At 49.5% G+C, this 16,248-nt stretch overlaps 4 protein-coding genes across 4 annotated transcripts; 2 read left to right on the forward strand and 2 right to left on the reverse strand.

Moving 5' to 3' along the window:
- Positions 1 to 167: 167 nt before the first annotated feature.
- FPRO_09382 (uncharacterized protein) lies at positions 168 to 4,842 on the reverse strand (the record flags this gene model as incomplete). Its single annotated transcript, XM_031232768.1, has 3 exons — positions 168 to 1,077; positions 1,127 to 4,326; positions 4,384 to 4,842. The coding sequence occupies 3 exons, from the start codon at positions 4,840 to 4,842 to the stop codon at positions 168 to 170; spliced, it is 4,569 nt and encodes a 1,522-aa protein (XP_031082672.1).
- A 5,368-nt stretch (positions 4,843 to 10,210) lies between these two features.
- FPRO_09383 (uncharacterized protein) lies at positions 10,211 to 12,162 on the forward strand (the record flags this gene model as incomplete). The annotated part of the gene is made up of 2 exons (XM_031232769.1): positions 10,211 to 11,428; positions 11,479 to 12,162. 2 exons carry the CDS (start codon positions 10,211 to 10,213, stop codon positions 12,160 to 12,162), a joined length of 1,902 nt encoding a protein of 633 aa, XP_031082673.1.
- A 276-nt stretch (positions 12,163 to 12,438) lies between these two features.
- FPRO_09384 (putative Vacuolar ATP synthase subunit E) lies at positions 12,439 to 13,264 on the reverse strand (the record flags this gene model as incomplete). Its single annotated transcript, XM_031232770.1, has 3 exons — positions 12,439 to 12,589; positions 12,646 to 13,154; positions 13,235 to 13,264. 3 exons carry the CDS (start codon positions 13,262 to 13,264, stop codon positions 12,439 to 12,441), a joined length of 690 nt encoding a protein of 229 aa, XP_031082674.1.
- Positions 13,265 to 14,211: 947 nt separating this feature from the next.
- Positions 14,212 to 15,828, forward strand: FPRO_09385 (uncharacterized protein; the record flags this gene model as incomplete). Its single annotated transcript, XM_031232771.1, has 2 exons — positions 14,212 to 14,253; positions 14,311 to 15,828. 2 exons carry the CDS (start codon positions 14,212 to 14,214, stop codon positions 15,826 to 15,828), a joined length of 1,560 nt encoding a protein of 519 aa, XP_031082675.1.
- Between the last annotated feature and the right edge of the window lie 420 nt (positions 15,829 to 16,248).

Genomic DNA, 16,248 nt, shown 5'->3' on the forward strand with positions numbered 1-16,248 from the left:
TAGATCGCTCATGCTGATCGTAAGTGCATCACTGGCCGTCTGAGGCCTGGGATATCAAAAGCAAGGAAAGGTCGAAAGAAACAAAACTCGGCACCGGGTCCGCAGAGCCGTGTGGTCGGCAATAGTCGAGTTGGGCATCATGTATAGCGAGATGCAAAGAGCCGGAATCATATGTTGGCACTCTTAGTCAACGAAAGTCCTCTAAGTCGAGGGCGGAATCGACCTCCTTGCGATTGACTTGACTCGATCCTTGAGAGTCGCGCTGCCGATGTGAAGTCGTTGCTGGCTTCAAAGCTGGGTCTCACCCTGTCCATCGAGGCTCGCATACGGTCGTATGATGGTCGTGCTCGGTCAATCGATGGCCGGGCTTGCATTGGTACATCCAACGATATGCGATGCGCCGTGTAATTGGTCGAGTCGCTGCCATTTTGGCTGTGTTGATTATATGTCGTGGTTCGTGTTGCTGTTGACGGAGGGTAAATAGGCCGTAGATCCTCATCAACACTTCCATAAGCCACGTGCTTGGGCATCTTCTTTGACCTCCTTGAGCTCTTGGATGACTTGGACTTATCACTCTTGGTGTCTGCAGTGAGAGGATCACTGGTCTCTTCAGCCTGGTAGAGGTGTGCGAATTTACCCATTCGTTCCTGCTCACGAATGATGTCGACATCGTAAGGCCAGTACACTTTCTGAAGAGCCTTGATAGCAAATCGTGGGAAGAGGCATATGACAGGTACAAGGAAGAAACATGCCCAGAAGGTTGCCTCTCCATATACCTGTGCAGCAGTACCATAGAAGAATGCCGACGAGGTGAAGGAAGTGTACACTCCAGTCCAGAAGAAAATGAATACATCAGAGATGACAACAATGAGCACCATCAACCAATCCCAGCGATAGGTGTTGATCAGAATGTACATGTTGATCGTGATGACGGCGGGGTGAGCAACATAGGCGCCAAAGCGAAGACGGTCCTCGACGCCAAGACCGTTGCCAGTCAAGAAGGTACCAGGCATAAACAGAAGGTACGGAATGAAAAAAACCATGATGGACTGATAAACACCATCAACCATGTAGAGCCTTTAGCAGATTTAGCACAGAGCATCGATATCAAGGACAGTTTACTTACCAGAACTTGAGCTGGGTCCACTCCAGTCGCTCGATACCTCGTCGGTAGAGCTGAGGAACAGCCAACGATACCTTGTCAGACACGTCCTGATCCAGAACACCCATAATAGCGACAGGGACCGAAGTGAAGAAGAGGTTGAACATGAGAATATACGTGTAGTCGAAGAGATAGGTCATATCCATGTCACAATAGATCTCGTACCAGAAAATGGAGAAGGTCCACACCATGTTCTTGTAAAAGAAATTGCTGATACTCTCTGCCAGACGCCGGTACGACCATCGACCATGGACAAGCACCAGTCTCTGAAGGAATCGGAATTGAGCAATAGCATAGTCAGAAGACATGGCTGCTTGACGGCCTTCGACACCAGCAATACCGACACCAACATCGGCTTCCTGAATCATGGCAACATCGTTGGCACCGTCACCAATGGAAAGAGTCATGACATCGAGACCGTTCTTGACCATAGCCACAACGGCAGCCTTCTGCGCAGGACTGACTCGACAACAGAGAACCGACTTGCACTGCTTACAGAGCAGGAGAAACTTTTGCTTCAGGCGATCGTTGAGTACCCATCGGAGTGTGAAACCATCGATGACAAGCCCGTGGGTTGGGGCGGGCGGTTCGTGGTTCTTCTTGGCAAGCGCGAGATCATGGTCGCTACCAGTAATACCAAAAGTCTGAAGGTTGTCGTCTAATAGTCTTTCTGCCATATCAAAGAAGGTCTCGTCGGTGATCTCACCTGTCTCGTCCTCGTCGACCTTAAGGTGAATCAATTCCATGTCGTTGTTGAGAAGGTTACAAGAGAAGCCGATGTTAATAGCAGTCTCAACCTTGTCGCCAGTGAGAACCCAAAGCTTGATGCCAGCATTACCCAAGAGAGCGATTGTGTCGGGGACACCATCTTGTAAACGATCCTCGATGGCGGTACCACCAATAAGGTAAAGATCTTGTTCAATCAGCTCGGCCACTGATTCCAGCTTCTCTTCCCGCTCTTCGAGGGCAGATGCAGCTGCATCGTGCTCTTTCTTCCAAGCTCGGTAGTCCTGCTCGGAAACTTCCTTGTGGGCAATACAAAGTGTTCGAAGACCTTCCCGGGCAAACATTTCGAGATGCTCAGCAGTTGTCTTTCTGAGCTCCTTCTGTTCACCTCGTTTAAGGCGGGAGTAGATGATGCTGTCTGCACCTTTGCAGAAGAGAACAATGCGACCATCAGGCATCCGGACAATTGAACTCATTCGCTTTCGACTAGAGTTGAATTCAAGCGTGTTAAGAATTTGATAATGTCGGTCCTGACCCATGACGTTCAGATTGATGCCTTCACCAGAGCTTCCGAGAACAGTGAAACCCATATCACGAGCAGTAGCAACCAAGGCTTCTTCATCTGGTGACTGCGCCTTGAAAATCATTTTTGGTTTGTCACCATCAACCTTCTCAGCCATCACAGTATGACAGAGAGCCAGGGCTAGCATGAAATACTCATTGGCTGCCTGCTGCTCGGGGCCTGACTCGCCAGCGAGATCGGAAACGAAATCAGGAGCAATGAATGTCAAAGCCTCGTCGTGAAGATATGGATTGTCGTGAATTTTGCGAAGACCAGCAAGCGCCCGGACCTTGGCGTCAGCAATCTCGGCGCGAACCCTCTCTCCTTCCTTCTCAACATCAATGCCAAGTCGCTTTTGCATTCCTGCCTGAGCTTCCGTGTAAGCTTCTCCATAGGGCTGTCCATTGATCGTTGCCTTCTTGAACTCCATGACGTTTTGTGTGAGAGTACCGGTTTTGTCGGAAAAGATGTATTCGATTTGGCCAACATCGTCCGAAATATTCCATGACTTGGGAATGCACGGTTGATCGATTGGTTCATAGTACATCTCCACATCGCTGTAAATAAAGATAGCCTGCAAGGTTCGCACAATTTCCAGGGTGATATAGAGCGAAATAGGCACCAAGTTCTGGAACAGAATAATGGCAGCCCAGAAAGTGATAAATCCGCTCATAGCCGGTTTGCCACCAATGGATCCGAAGTCGAAGAAGTGAAGAGACGCATCTGTCTTTGCCCATGCCACGCCGTTTATTATAGCGGCGAGCAAACACATGATAAGCAAGATACCAAAGTTACACACGACATTGAAGTTCATCTCTCGAGCAATGCGAGCACGCTTACTAGGAGTGATACCGGCGTTCATCATGATTTTGGTGTCATGTCCGGTATACACAACTACACCAACAATCCACTCAGTATTCCGGAGGTTGCATCCACGTAGGAGGAGGTTGTCTATGGTGATAGGTTCCGTCATATCCTCGGGTTCTTCGTCGAGGTAGCCGGGGACATTCTGCTTCCACTTGATGGCGCCGTTATACTTGTAGAGGTTTGGTTGAGGTCCTTCGCTTTCGATCACAAACTCTGCACGTTCGCAGTCTCTAGCATGCTTTAGACCTCGGCCGCAACGTAAAGCCTGGCGGACTTTCAGGTTAGTTTCGCCGTCCAGATTCTTGGTTTCGACATAGCAACCTCCATCAGGATCGGAGGTTGATAGGATGATGACATCAGCGGGCAATTCTTCGTCATTATATATACGAACGAAATCGCCAACGACGAGACTCTTCCAGGTATCCTTTTGAAATCGGGCACCGGATGGGGGATGGTTGTAGTTGATGACATCAGACTTCATCTGCGATAAAGCTGCTGCGCGCTTGGCATCTTGCTGGTCGGGCATCTCAAATTGTGCAGGCGTGGCCTGAGGTGAGGGCGATGGAACAGGGGTCATCTGAATGTCCTCTCGGGCAGACATGAAGGACTCACGGCCGGTGAAAGGCGATGCAATGGACTGTCGCATGGACTGACGAGTTCGGTGCGTCTCAACTGAAGGCCGAGGCGCATCATCCTCCGCAGGGCCGGCCTTCCGCTTTGCCCTCTCCTCCTTCGCTTTCTTGGACCACAGAGATTGAGTTGCTCGCCAAATAGAACCGAAGAATTTCGAGTTGGCCTTCTTGAATTGACGCCACATGGAAACGTCACCCTCCATAACATTGACGTTGTTCCAGTTTCGTAATCGGTGGACAGGAGCATTGTTGAGTTCGATGTCGAGAATAGTTCGTCGGTAGTCTTCGATGGCATCCTTGATAGCAGTTACTGCAATAATGAAAATCAACGGAACGGCGTTGAGACCTGGATTGACGCCACCAAAAATGGGAAAGATCTATTTAAAGGTTAAGGGTGACTCGCGGGAGTAAAGGGGGCCGGATGGTTAACTTACGACCAGGATAACCAAGAACAAGAAGAATATATTAGCAACATTGTGGAATTGGAACCACAAGTTTTTAGGAACGAATGATAGAGGCGTATATTTGGCTGTTCGGATTTTATTTCGTGTGAAGACTTGAGTGGGATGGCCGTTCTCATCCAAAAGCTCTTCAGGCAGTGGCTGGTTAAAGAACAAGGTGCGGTTCTCGTGATCTTCGTCCTCCTCACCACCATTCTGGTCTTCGGGGTTCGCTTGGGGCGGTTGGCCATCGTCACCGTGAGGGTCGGATCCGTCGGAGGGGGGGTTCTTCTCATTGGAACCTGTCTTCCTATGTCCCATACGTTCGAGCAGAGAATTGCGTTTGTTGTTACTACTGTTGACACTCTTTCTTTGTGTGGCCCATCGCGATCTTTGGGTAGCACTGAGTGCCTGCGGATCAAGGTGGCCGTCAGAGGTTGTTGTTGTGGTCATGATGAAGTCGCGGGCAAGCGCCCGATCGGCCCCTCGATGCCAGCCAGATTGGGGAAACTGAAGAAGTCCAAGTCGGAGTCGAGAGAAGCGAGAGGCGTCTGATTAAGCGTATATGGTACAGAGTCGAAGTGAATGGAGCAGGTGCAATTGAAGCAACACCAGCTGCTCGTCAAAGATTACTGTTGGCGGCGACAATGTGATAAAGTCGAGTTTGAAACGGCTTCGCCAGGACCGTTTGAAGATCGTCGAAACGGTACAAGAAGGTGAACGTGGAGAGAGTAAAGGTAAGGTTGTTGGTGGTCGAGATGGGACTGACGAGAAGAACGGGCTGGCTAGAAGAAGGTACGGTACAAGGGGAATTGAATTGTGTAAGCAAAGGCAATGGGCAATGGAAAGAACGGGGCGGCAAGGGAAAAAAGCTACGGTGGACTTTGGAGAGACGAGAGACCCTCCCCGGGCCCCGTCCCGTCCGCCAGTTAAAGTGAGTGGCCGCCGGAGAGCCTGAGACTCTAGCACTCTGGGATGGCCATTTCTGGGTGGTACCCGCTCGAGACAAGCGCTGGGACTTGCTGACGAGCGCTGCTGAAGGGAAATGGGCAGTGGAGAGTGGGTGTCGGGGGCGTGGGTCGCAGGCTTTCCTGTGGGTGGGTGTGCGTGGGGAGTCTTGATCCCGGCCCATCCGACGCACTCTTTCATCTGCCCGGAATGTACCCCCTAAGTACTCATGGATCTGCTCCTGCATACTACCAGTAAGGTACAGATTGGATCCTGTGGATGCTTGCATTGGGATTCTCACGATTGCGATGCGCTGTCTCGCATTATGTACTAACCAATGCCTAGCAGCTAAGCTTCTTTGCAGTGCTTACATACCTACCTACACTCTACCTTGCCTTGAAAGCCTCGACAAGGCGGTGTTGTCGCATTGCTGGTATACATTCAATGTCATTATCCATCCATTAAACCGCATCACGAACAAAGTGTCTTCTACTCATCGGGCTCTAGGCTTAACACGGTACTTACGGGCATCTGTCATACCTCACATGCCGATTGAACTTATTTAGTACTGTACTCCCTGGTTCTCGTCATGATAGTTTCTCAGCGGTACGGATAGGCAACGGTCAAAATCCAATGCAACCTATGGATCTCCCGCCTCCCAGCGACCTGCAGAGCCTACTAACGCCGGCGCCACGGTTCTAACTGAAGTCGCCGGGAATTTCGACTGTGTTGTACTGCTCTCAGCAGCTAGGCGGTAGAACTATCTCGGTCTAACGTGGATAGATCAGTCATACCTCAGCCCTGGGAACACGGGCGGCTCCCTCGGGCATTCAATGCGTGCGTCTCGCGGCGTAGTCGGCCGCTACATATCTCCGACACTCCTGGTTTTTTTTATTCAACGTTTGGAGTTGGAGAGGATGAGAAACTCCAAAAGAGTTAGCCAGGGGTCTATTTATTTATCTCAACACGACCACAATACAACCAACTGCGCTGCAACGGTTTCCTAGTACCAAACATGCACTGAACACTTCCACTATATCTGCATCTTTCTAGGAACTCCGTGACCTAGCTTCGAATAAATCACTCCGCCCGTTGTGAGCTTTGTTAATACGGAGTAGCTTGCTGCGATCTATTGCTGCATACGCCTCCAGCTGGCATTTACTGCCCCCTTGAAAAATCAACCAGCCAACCCCTTGCAAAGGGGGAAACTTACAATAGGTCGCGCCTAAGATTTGCCAAGGATATAATCAAGTCAATCGCGACCCTGGGTATACGATGCGTGTTTTCTGTCAAGATTCGTTAGTCTCGCACGAACCATCGTGAGTTTTGAGGGTTTTGAGTACCCGAACTTTGTGTGTACCTATTGTCCATGGATGGAAGCTTCGGCTCCGTCGCCTCCGTGGATGGACTCCGCATACGGACATTTCACCAAACCCTTCCGGCCGTGACCATTGTCATCGCAACCAAAGATATCGATAGCGTACATCTTAAACATCAGATAAGCTTCTATTCGTTGTAGCCATCACGACTAGTCCCTAAGGGTCAAATATGGTGGCTACTTGTCGAGACCGTCATCAATGGCTTTGAATTCCCTTTGGATCATGTAAACCGAAAAAGAGCGGGGTTCCTCTGAGTACCACCCTTGGTAAATTGTCGACTCTTTTGATCCTCACCGCGTTGGCGACCCTGGACAATCGACCGTAAATAAGTAGATGATTGCAAGCGGTGACTGCACAAATCTCCTGACGAGGGGTCAGGGGATGGCCGCGCAATATGTACTGTACCAGCATAGGTAGTAGTAGGAAATCAGAACAGAAGATACCTAGGTAAGTAGGTAGCAAGTTCTCCAGGAAACTTGTAGGTAGCAGTTGCAATGTTTCAAGACGGGATCCTCCACTCTTTTATTTACCTATCCAACCTTGCGTGATGATCTCAATGGTCGCTTGGCGGCATCAAGATCCGGTTTCGCCTCGTCCTCCTTTATTGATGTACAATACCACGCTGTAACGAAGATCCAAGACTGCTTTCTTCATTTACGAGAATATTTACTGTCAAAGTGCGAGAAGGGGAGGGTTATTCCTGGTAGAGAGACACTTGACAGCCTCATAAACAACCGAGGAACAAGCTTCGACCAGATCTTCACGTCCCTGCCTCACAGAGAGAGGACCAGCAAGGTTAAGTTATTACTGTATGTATGTAGGATGAACCCCACGTTGCTTTAATGAATGAATGAATGAAAATCAGCCCCTCATTGGACAGACTTTAGTCGTTGTCTTTTTTGTTTATTCTGTTCCGTTTCCTTTCCTTATCCGCTGCGTCCTATGTTTATTTATTTACTTACCTACCTACCTAGGTACTCTAATATCTAGGTACATTCAAGTCTATTAGATGCCTCTTGGCAGCAAGGCATCCCGGGGTTATACGAGCGCCTTCCTCTCTTGGATGGAAATATAACTTGTCTGTAAACCTCCGCAGGTCCCGTTATGTCCAGATTTTACCTCCGCATTGTCGGGTTCACGGACTTTGCTTACGAGCGAGGAAAAGCGCCACGATATTTCTCCGCCGTCATCCAATGGGACTAACTCATAAGCAGATGCAGACATGACGGATGAATAAAGCAGCATCGGTCGGTCACTTGTAATCACGGACCGGGCTTACAAACACAGCGGGGTCTACCAATTTCACGGAGCCCATGGAATTAACACATTGCGGTGCTGAGTGCGGCGTTGCCGTGCCTCGAGAAGCTATGAACCTGGCATGGGATGACAAAAAGGATTGGTATTAAAGCTAATAGAGTCTCTGTCGACTTTGCCTAATCATTTTTGTCACCTAGAACAGAGATTACAAGTTTTCTTGCCTCTTCTCACGTTAGACGTGTTGCACCACAGGTGACGGATTGCGGTTCCACTTGGTTAGTAGAGATTCGCCATCAAATCTAGGTACGTTTCATCATTCAGCCTGACTCCAAGCTCAATTTGATCAAGCCCAGGTAGGTGTTGGAGATGTGATTTTTTTCGAGTCTGTGTTATTCCCGTATGAGGATTACGGGAACACAAAACACACGCTCTGTACGAAGCACTTTGTTTCTTACAGTGCTACATTACACTAACTCAATTGCCCTGATTGCTGCACTGTCCTATCCGACCATTGAAAACCGTGGATGCTTAGCTTGGCTTTCTTACCATTGCATTGTTCCTTGGGTAAGGTACATGCAAGTAACAACAGAGACCCATTGTCCCCCTGTCTTGAAGCCTTGTTAGCTCAGCGCCGCTCAGGAACGCAAGTGCCCTTTGCTCCTTGTTTCGTCAACTGGAGAGGACCCTTGCTAGGGGTCTCCTCTCCTGAGCCTACCATCTGCAGGTCCAAATTTCCAGTGACAGGACTCCCCAGGGGTTGCCAAATATCACGGGTAGAACTAGATCGCCAAGATCATATCGACTGGTTGAAATCATCTATATACCTCATGATCGCGGCCGTAAATCTCAAGAATGACAAAATGTCATCGCCTCTGTTAGCTCGTTTGGTTTGTACGACATATAACCATCCGCTCGTAACACCTGAGTCAAACGGTCAACCTCTAATTCTTAATCTGGTGCATTTTTATCAACCCAAGGACTGCCCAGGCTAGAGAGATGGAAGGATCCATAATGATCCATCACTTCTGATCCAACCCTTCAGAAGCAAAGAATGGAACGCGCCGAGCTGGGCTGTGCTGCGTCAGCCTCGGATTGGACGTCTGAGACCGGCTCGCAAATGACCCACTGTCGTATTCAGGCGTCATCATCTAACAAGAAGCAGTTGTATAACAATAACCCGAGCCCTGGACTCCTGTCAGGCTCGGATGCCGAAACCACATCTATCTCAGCTTACACTACAGTCAGCTTGGAGCCTTGGGCGTGTTAGACCTGATCCTTCAACAGCTTCATTACCTTCACCAACATCGACGTTGCACTAAACCAATGCCGAACGAAATAAGGTCTAAGTCAACGTTGGGGTCGCATACCAGACACAAACTTCCAACCCCCGATTTCAATACTGCACTATGATTTGTGCTGTAATAAGAGACGAAATGCTGGAATGAACGCAGAGGCTCCATTTCCGACGATCGTTCTCCAGCGTTCTCGGCGGTGTTGGCATTAAACGCATAATGAACCCCTTTTCTCGACCACAGTCTGCATGGACGAAACACCCATGTGTCGTTGATAGATTATGAGGCTTGATCCCGCACACGCCGCGTATCTTGGAGCACGAACCAGTGAGCTAAAAACAACAGCATTATGTCTACATCGTGATAAAGGCCCGGTCAATGCTGAGAACTAGAAGACCGATGTCCAAGAGGGGACTCTTCTGGAAACTCTAGTGTAGAGAAAGGGGCCAGGCCAAGAACTATCGCCATTCCTTTTTCAGTACCTAGCCGCCCATTTTGTAGAGCGCCACATCTAGAAATGGTTACATCTGTAGGGCGAAGTCTGTCAGCGGCCAAGATGCAACATGTAACTTCTTTAAGATGTCGGCTGTTGTACTAGAAATTGCTCTAACCTAAGCACTAGACATAGTCGCATGATGATTGATGATGCTATTCATATCCGTAACTCATTGCAGTCAGCGTCTAACTACCCTACCTGCCTTAGGTAGGAGGCCCCCAGGCAGCCACGGCAGCCACACTTAGTCACCCGCCTCACCCTAGGTACCTCAACGCGTCTCAACCTAAAGCCATTAACGCGGTTAGTATGTCGTAGCTGCATCTTGTACTTCCCTTCACACACCCTGTACCTGCAGTCATTTTTACAGGTGAAGGTATCAAAACCAGGGGACTCTCCAAATAACCTGCTGCATTTTATAAACTACCGCTGGCTATCGGATCAGATACGCCATGTCTCAAAAGGGTAAAAATGGGAATATTATGAGTTTCTTCAAACCCGTGACAAAGTCACAAACACCCAAGGCCTCAAGAATCTCAACACCAAACCCACCATCATCACCACAGCCACCTTCATCACCGTTGGAACAAAAGTTGGCGACCCCGGTCAAGAAGACGGCAACAATACCCCGAGACTTTGAGATAAAAGATTCAGACGAAGAAGATGATCTTGGCGCATCCTCAGACGATTCGCTGGAGGATCTGTCCGCTATCCTCGGACGAGGTCGCCCAGGAAAGGCTGCTGGTACCCCGCTTCACAATCCCTTTACGACCCCAAGGGCCAAGAGAACTGCAGTTGAGTTTCCTACGTCCCCATTGGCGATAATGTCCAAGCACAAATTCGACCTTAAAGCTCTTGCAAAGGATGCTAGACAGGATGATGCGACTCATGCAAGTGCCTTAAAGATGAAGGCCCTTTCAACTGCTGAACAACATGATCAACAAATGACAACAGACGAGACGTCGCGGGATGTGATGGAGGGCATTGTCAAGCATAACACTGGACAAGATGCCCAGAAAGTTATGAGAGCCGTTCAGAGGTCAGCACCGGGACACTCACAGCTACGATATTGCTTCTTTCGTGAAGGATATACAATACCATCCCCCACAGCTGCCCCGAAAAAGTTTAACAAAGGGCCATGGAGACTGTTGACTCAAGGCGATTACCAGACACGGGAGCAACATCTCGCCTCAGGACTACCTTTTACCCTCTTGCAAATGCAGGGGGAACTCCCGGATGAACTTTTCGAATGGATACTGAGTGAGGTTTGCTCCCAAAAGTCAACCCTTGTCAGAAGAGAATATTGCAACTTGATCAGCTCGTGCCCAGAAGCAGTTGCACGCATTGTCACGCCGCGTCGGTTGGAGGAGCTGTTTTGTCGATATGGTGCTTCTTCTGAGCTTGAACAACAAGACTCTCAGTTGAATCTTCTGATACCAAGTGCCGAACCTTATGAAGGACGCGACTGGTCATCTCTCAGCTCTTTCTTATCACTCCTCACAGCCATCTCGCCCTACATGGCCCAGGAGTCAGTTGCCTATGCTTCTCAGACGCTCCTACGTATGTCAATGGACAGGTTCTTGATATACGAGATTGATTTATTGGTCACTTACGAAACTTCTATCCATGCCCTTCTCGAAGCTATTCCCCAGCCTGGCTGGGGTGCATTTGTGAGTTACACTCAAGGCTGGTACGCGAGATTCTACTGACACATATACAGTGCTCTGAAACATGTACACAACTGCACACATTAGTCAAAGAACAATGTGTGAGGACCAATGCTCTTGCGTGTCTGCCTATCAGCAAAGCCAGATCTCACGAGCTTAGACGGCGACTGGCTGTGGTGTTTTTGTTCAACGACCCAAGCTTGGGTCGCTACCATCCCGATGATGTGGTTACTATTCGTGGCGTCATAGCACTGTTGGATCACGAGGACTTCTTTGTCGGGCCCAAGACAGATTTTGCCCACCTCCAGGCCAACATTATCCTTATCAACATCGTTGTGGATGACGGGTCATTTGCACCATCCGATGATCTGGAGAAGGAAAAACAGTTCAATAGCGATGTCGACGAGCTTGCAGTCAGATTGAGGGAAATCTGGCGAAAGATCAACGATGCGGGTATGAAAATCGCTCGTACAGAAGCCAAAAGCGTCATAGAATGGGTCCAGCAGCGACTCGCACATTCAGTCCGTACACGCCGAAAGGCGAAGAAGAGCATATTTGACCTGCCAGGTCAGAAAGAGGATCCCTTCCTTCCGAGGCAGCAGAATTATATCAAGAACTTCCTCAAGAAAGCACCACAGAGTGTGCCGGATCAAGTGGCTGAATCATCTCCCACAGAATCAGAGGAGGTCTTCCACGAAGCAGTAGACGCCGATACGATCGTGGTTAAGGTGAAATAAACTTGAGAGCTACAGGGCTAGGCGAAAATGGTGAAGGCGCGCTGCAATTCACTAGGTACTGTTGTCGCGAGTATTTGAACGTGTAATCAATTCTACCGCGGGCCAAGTCCCAAATCAGACAAGAGTCGAACACAATACACAGCGTCTAAACTACAAGCGCAGACTGATGAACAATGCGGGTCGCGAATGGCTGAAGCCTCCCCAGTCGTGCACTCATGGAAACGATACGTACGTAGAGGCTCCCATATAGAGATATTTATGGTTATCAAAGGGGGTTTAGTCGAAGAACTTGCGGTTAGGATTCTTGCCGAATAGAGCCTCTCGTACTGCAGGAGCAGCAGACTCTTCCAAGAGTCGCAATCTCGCCTCAAAAGTGTTATCGATGTCAATCTTTCCATTTCCACTGATAACAACCACACCGCCAGCACTATTACTGTGTTAGCTGCCCACTCTAGGTATCTTCTGGAACGGGCTTGCACGTACATTCCCTCGGGGAGAGGATCGTCCTCTTGAATCTTTGCTGTAATGTCCTTTCCAAGCTCCTTCTTGAACTCCTTGGCAGCCTCCTCGATGGCCTTCTTGACAACATCGTAATCCTTCTTGCGCGCGCGAACTTGCAGCTCAGGCTCATCAAGAGCGTAGAAACCCTCGAGCAGAAGACCCTTGAGGGCCTTTTGGTACTTGCCCTTATCCTTGGCACCCTCGGCGAGCTTCTTCTGGGCCTCCTCAAATATGTTGTCGAGCAGCTCCTGGCGGGCGCCGAGGACCTTGAGTCGCGTCTTGTTGGCAACGGTTGAGCGGGTGATCTGCTGGGACATGGTGGCCTGCTTGAACTTCTTCTCGTACTGGCTATCGATGGCGTCTGTCTCCTGGCGGACGAGCTTGGACTTCTCGATCTCGAACTCCTCGTTGGCCTTGATCTCGATCTCGCGGGCCTTCTCCATGGCTTCTTGCTTGATGAACGCCGTCATCTTGCTGAGCTCATTGTTGACCTATTTGTGGGGAGAACCGCGCGTTAGAATTAGGAGACTGGTGAGACGGATGAGGGACTGCGTCGTTTGGGCATGCGTACCTGCTGGTCGGACAAGGCGTGTTGCGACATGATGGGCAGATTTATACGGATTTGTTAGATTCGAAAGGTGAGAGGATGATAAGGAAGACCCTGGATGGGTTCAGGGCTGAAGCGGTAAAAGGATGGTGATGGCCTCTTGTTAGTGAAGGTCAAGGTCGGCGATGGACTATGATGGAGTTGGTAGCTGTGTAGGTATGGGATGTGACGCCAGCCGTTCCAAAGCCCAGCCTACCAGCTTCTTAGCTGTATCTTACTGTGCACCAGCAGGGAACTGACTGGAGCTTGGGGGCTAGGTAGTCAAGCCACAGTTGCTCCCCACTGTTTAGAGTACACATGGTACTGAGGTAGCACAGCCATTCGACAAAGGGTCTCGTTCTCACACCTCATCGCAAGATGCGTGTAGTTCTTGGAAGAATGAGGTGCATTTGTGGGAAGGAACTTATTTAAAACACCTATATATTTGAGTGTGAATAATCGAAATCATCTCAAGGCCATTTTGCATCGTTTACATGTGCATTATGTAACTTCACCGCCACAGTGGCTAATTAGTCCCGTGTGAGAGCTGCATGCCTATCTGCTCTGGGTAGGTAGTGTAGTCTACTATACTCACGTCAGGTGTCCCACGCTCGACTCAAGCTTGTCCGCCTCCGACTTTCTATTGATTAGTTTCAATTCAAGACATAAACTTCTCGCATCAAACCGTGTATTCATATTCATTCTCTATATCCTTCGGTCCTCTCTCGAATAAAGAACCTGCTGGTATACCTCTCCAATCGGCGGCAGCTCAACAGCCTCCCGAGTTACCTACGACTAGCGCTTCAACCAGCCATTCCCCTTGAATCTATCGAAACGAATACGCCCTTTACTAGTCCAGTAACACGAAGCGATCCTTGTATCAAATACACAGCCTATGCGACGTCTCAACAATTCGCCTCAACTCTCCCTTGCCAGATGACCTCGGACCTGGCACAGGCGCAATGGGGTTGCTTGGCGGCATCTCTTCTGGAGGGAGCATAGCTGTACGTTGCGTACAGCGCTGTGTGAACGGATAAAAGTGCTAATTTTGGCGGCTGTAGCTTGGAATTATTGTTGGATTGATATCGACTAGTGTTCAGAGTCTAGGTCTGACCTTGCAGCGAAAGTCGCATATACTCGAGGACGAAAAGGGACCTCACGATGTCCGACGGCCTCCCTACCGAAGGAGGAGGTGGCAGATCGGTATGGGCATGTTTATTGTAGCGAACTTGCTGGGAAGCAGTATTCAGATCTCGACACTTCCGCTCCCCGTTCTCTCGACGTTGCAGGCTGCTGGCCTCGTATTCAACTCGATATGCGCATCATTGATCCTCAGCGAACCTTTCACAAGATGGTCTTTGTCCGGCACGATTCTCGTTACAACTGGCGCTGTATTGATCGCTATATTCGGAGCCATTCCTTCGCCGGCGCATGACTTGAAAGAGCTGTTGGAACTCATGGCGAGAAGGCCATACATTGTCTGGATGATACTCCAGGCGCTCTTTGTCCTCACTCTGGCACTGGCCGTTGATCTAATCAACAGCATGTCGAGCCTATCACACGACGCCCGCTTTCGGCTGGCTCGAGGCATTACTTACGGTGTCATCAGTGGAGATCTCTCTGCTCATGCACTATTGTTTGCCAAGTCCTCAGTAGAGCTGGTCATCAAGACTGTTGCTGGACGTAACCAGTTCGTGCATTGGCAATCTTGGGCCATCGTCCTAGCCCTCGTCACGCTGGCTCTCTGCCAGCTCTATTATTTACACCGAGGTCTCAAACTTGTTTCAACCTCGGTTCTTTACCCTTTGGTTTTCTGTGTCTACAACATCATTGCCATACTTGACGGTTTGATATATTTCAACCAGACAAGCCTAATATCCCCTCTAAGAGCATGTCTCATTGCTTTGGGAACTGTTATTCTGCTTTCCGGTGTCTTGGCACTCTCATGGCGATTAAGCGACGAGCAGCATACACCCGGCGTTGGACAGTCGTCCCTTGCCCCTGGTCTTGGACTTGTGGAGGACACTGAGGAGGAAGAGTCGCTGCTTGGCTCAGACAACGCCGTTGCAGATGAAGACTCAATTCCACATACATATCAAACATTCCCGCCCGCAATTGACGAAACACCACTGGTCCCCTCTCGCAAGAGGATCCCTCGGTGGGCTGAGCGAGCTGAGATTTGGGATGAGTTGGAGGATCGAGATGAGCCCAGCACTCCAGGCAATAGGAGACGGTCTAGTACACTGCCGCGCCATACAGAGTCCTCACCCCTACTCCCTACCAAGAGATCTACCACCAGTGGCCCCGTTGGGGAGGAATCTGGGCCAAGCACCGAATCTACACCTCGACGACTTCCACGACGAAGGCGGAAGAGCACAGGATTTCCAGGTCTGAAGGCTCGTCGATACAAGAGAAGCAGGAGCTCCACAGACTCGGGTGTTCTCGGTAACATCCTCTCATTGAGTTGGTTCAGGAGCAGAAACCGCCAGTCATCACAAGCTAGCACTAGCGATGGCTTTCCTTGGGGCACCACATCTCAGCAGGACAGTGCTGAGGCAAGGGGTGACGCAGCTGTATGAATACGAAATATCTCTCTATGTAGCTTTTGGAGATGTGAAGAGTGTGAGAGGCGAACGAATGGCGTTTTCTTGTGTAGAGTTTCTTCTGGGTTTCTTGATTAGTGTCTATGGCAAGGCTTCTGGGTTTCAAACAACCCTGGGCATGCCAATGTCCACACACATATATATACGTTTTAGGGCTCGAATGAATAGTATCGACGACAATGCATATCAGCTGGAGTATTTGCACTTTCTATTCACAGATGCCTTTGAGCGCAGTTACAGTCGGCCTAGTTACCTGTGATATCAATCCCGAACATATAGCATGTTGCTTGAAATTGTTAAATGTTTGCATCGTGAAACGTAGAAATTCCACACTGACCCCGTACTCTCTAGTCCTTATGAATGTGGCCCTGCAACACCGATCCCATCTAGCAATTA

Source organism: Fusarium proliferatum, assembly GCF_900067095.1.
Source record: "Fusarium proliferatum ET1 genome assembly, contig: FPRO_scaffold006, whole genome shotgun sequence".
In the NCBI taxonomy this organism is placed as follows: Eukaryota; Fungi; Ascomycota; class Sordariomycetes; order Hypocreales; family Nectriaceae; genus Fusarium; species Fusarium proliferatum.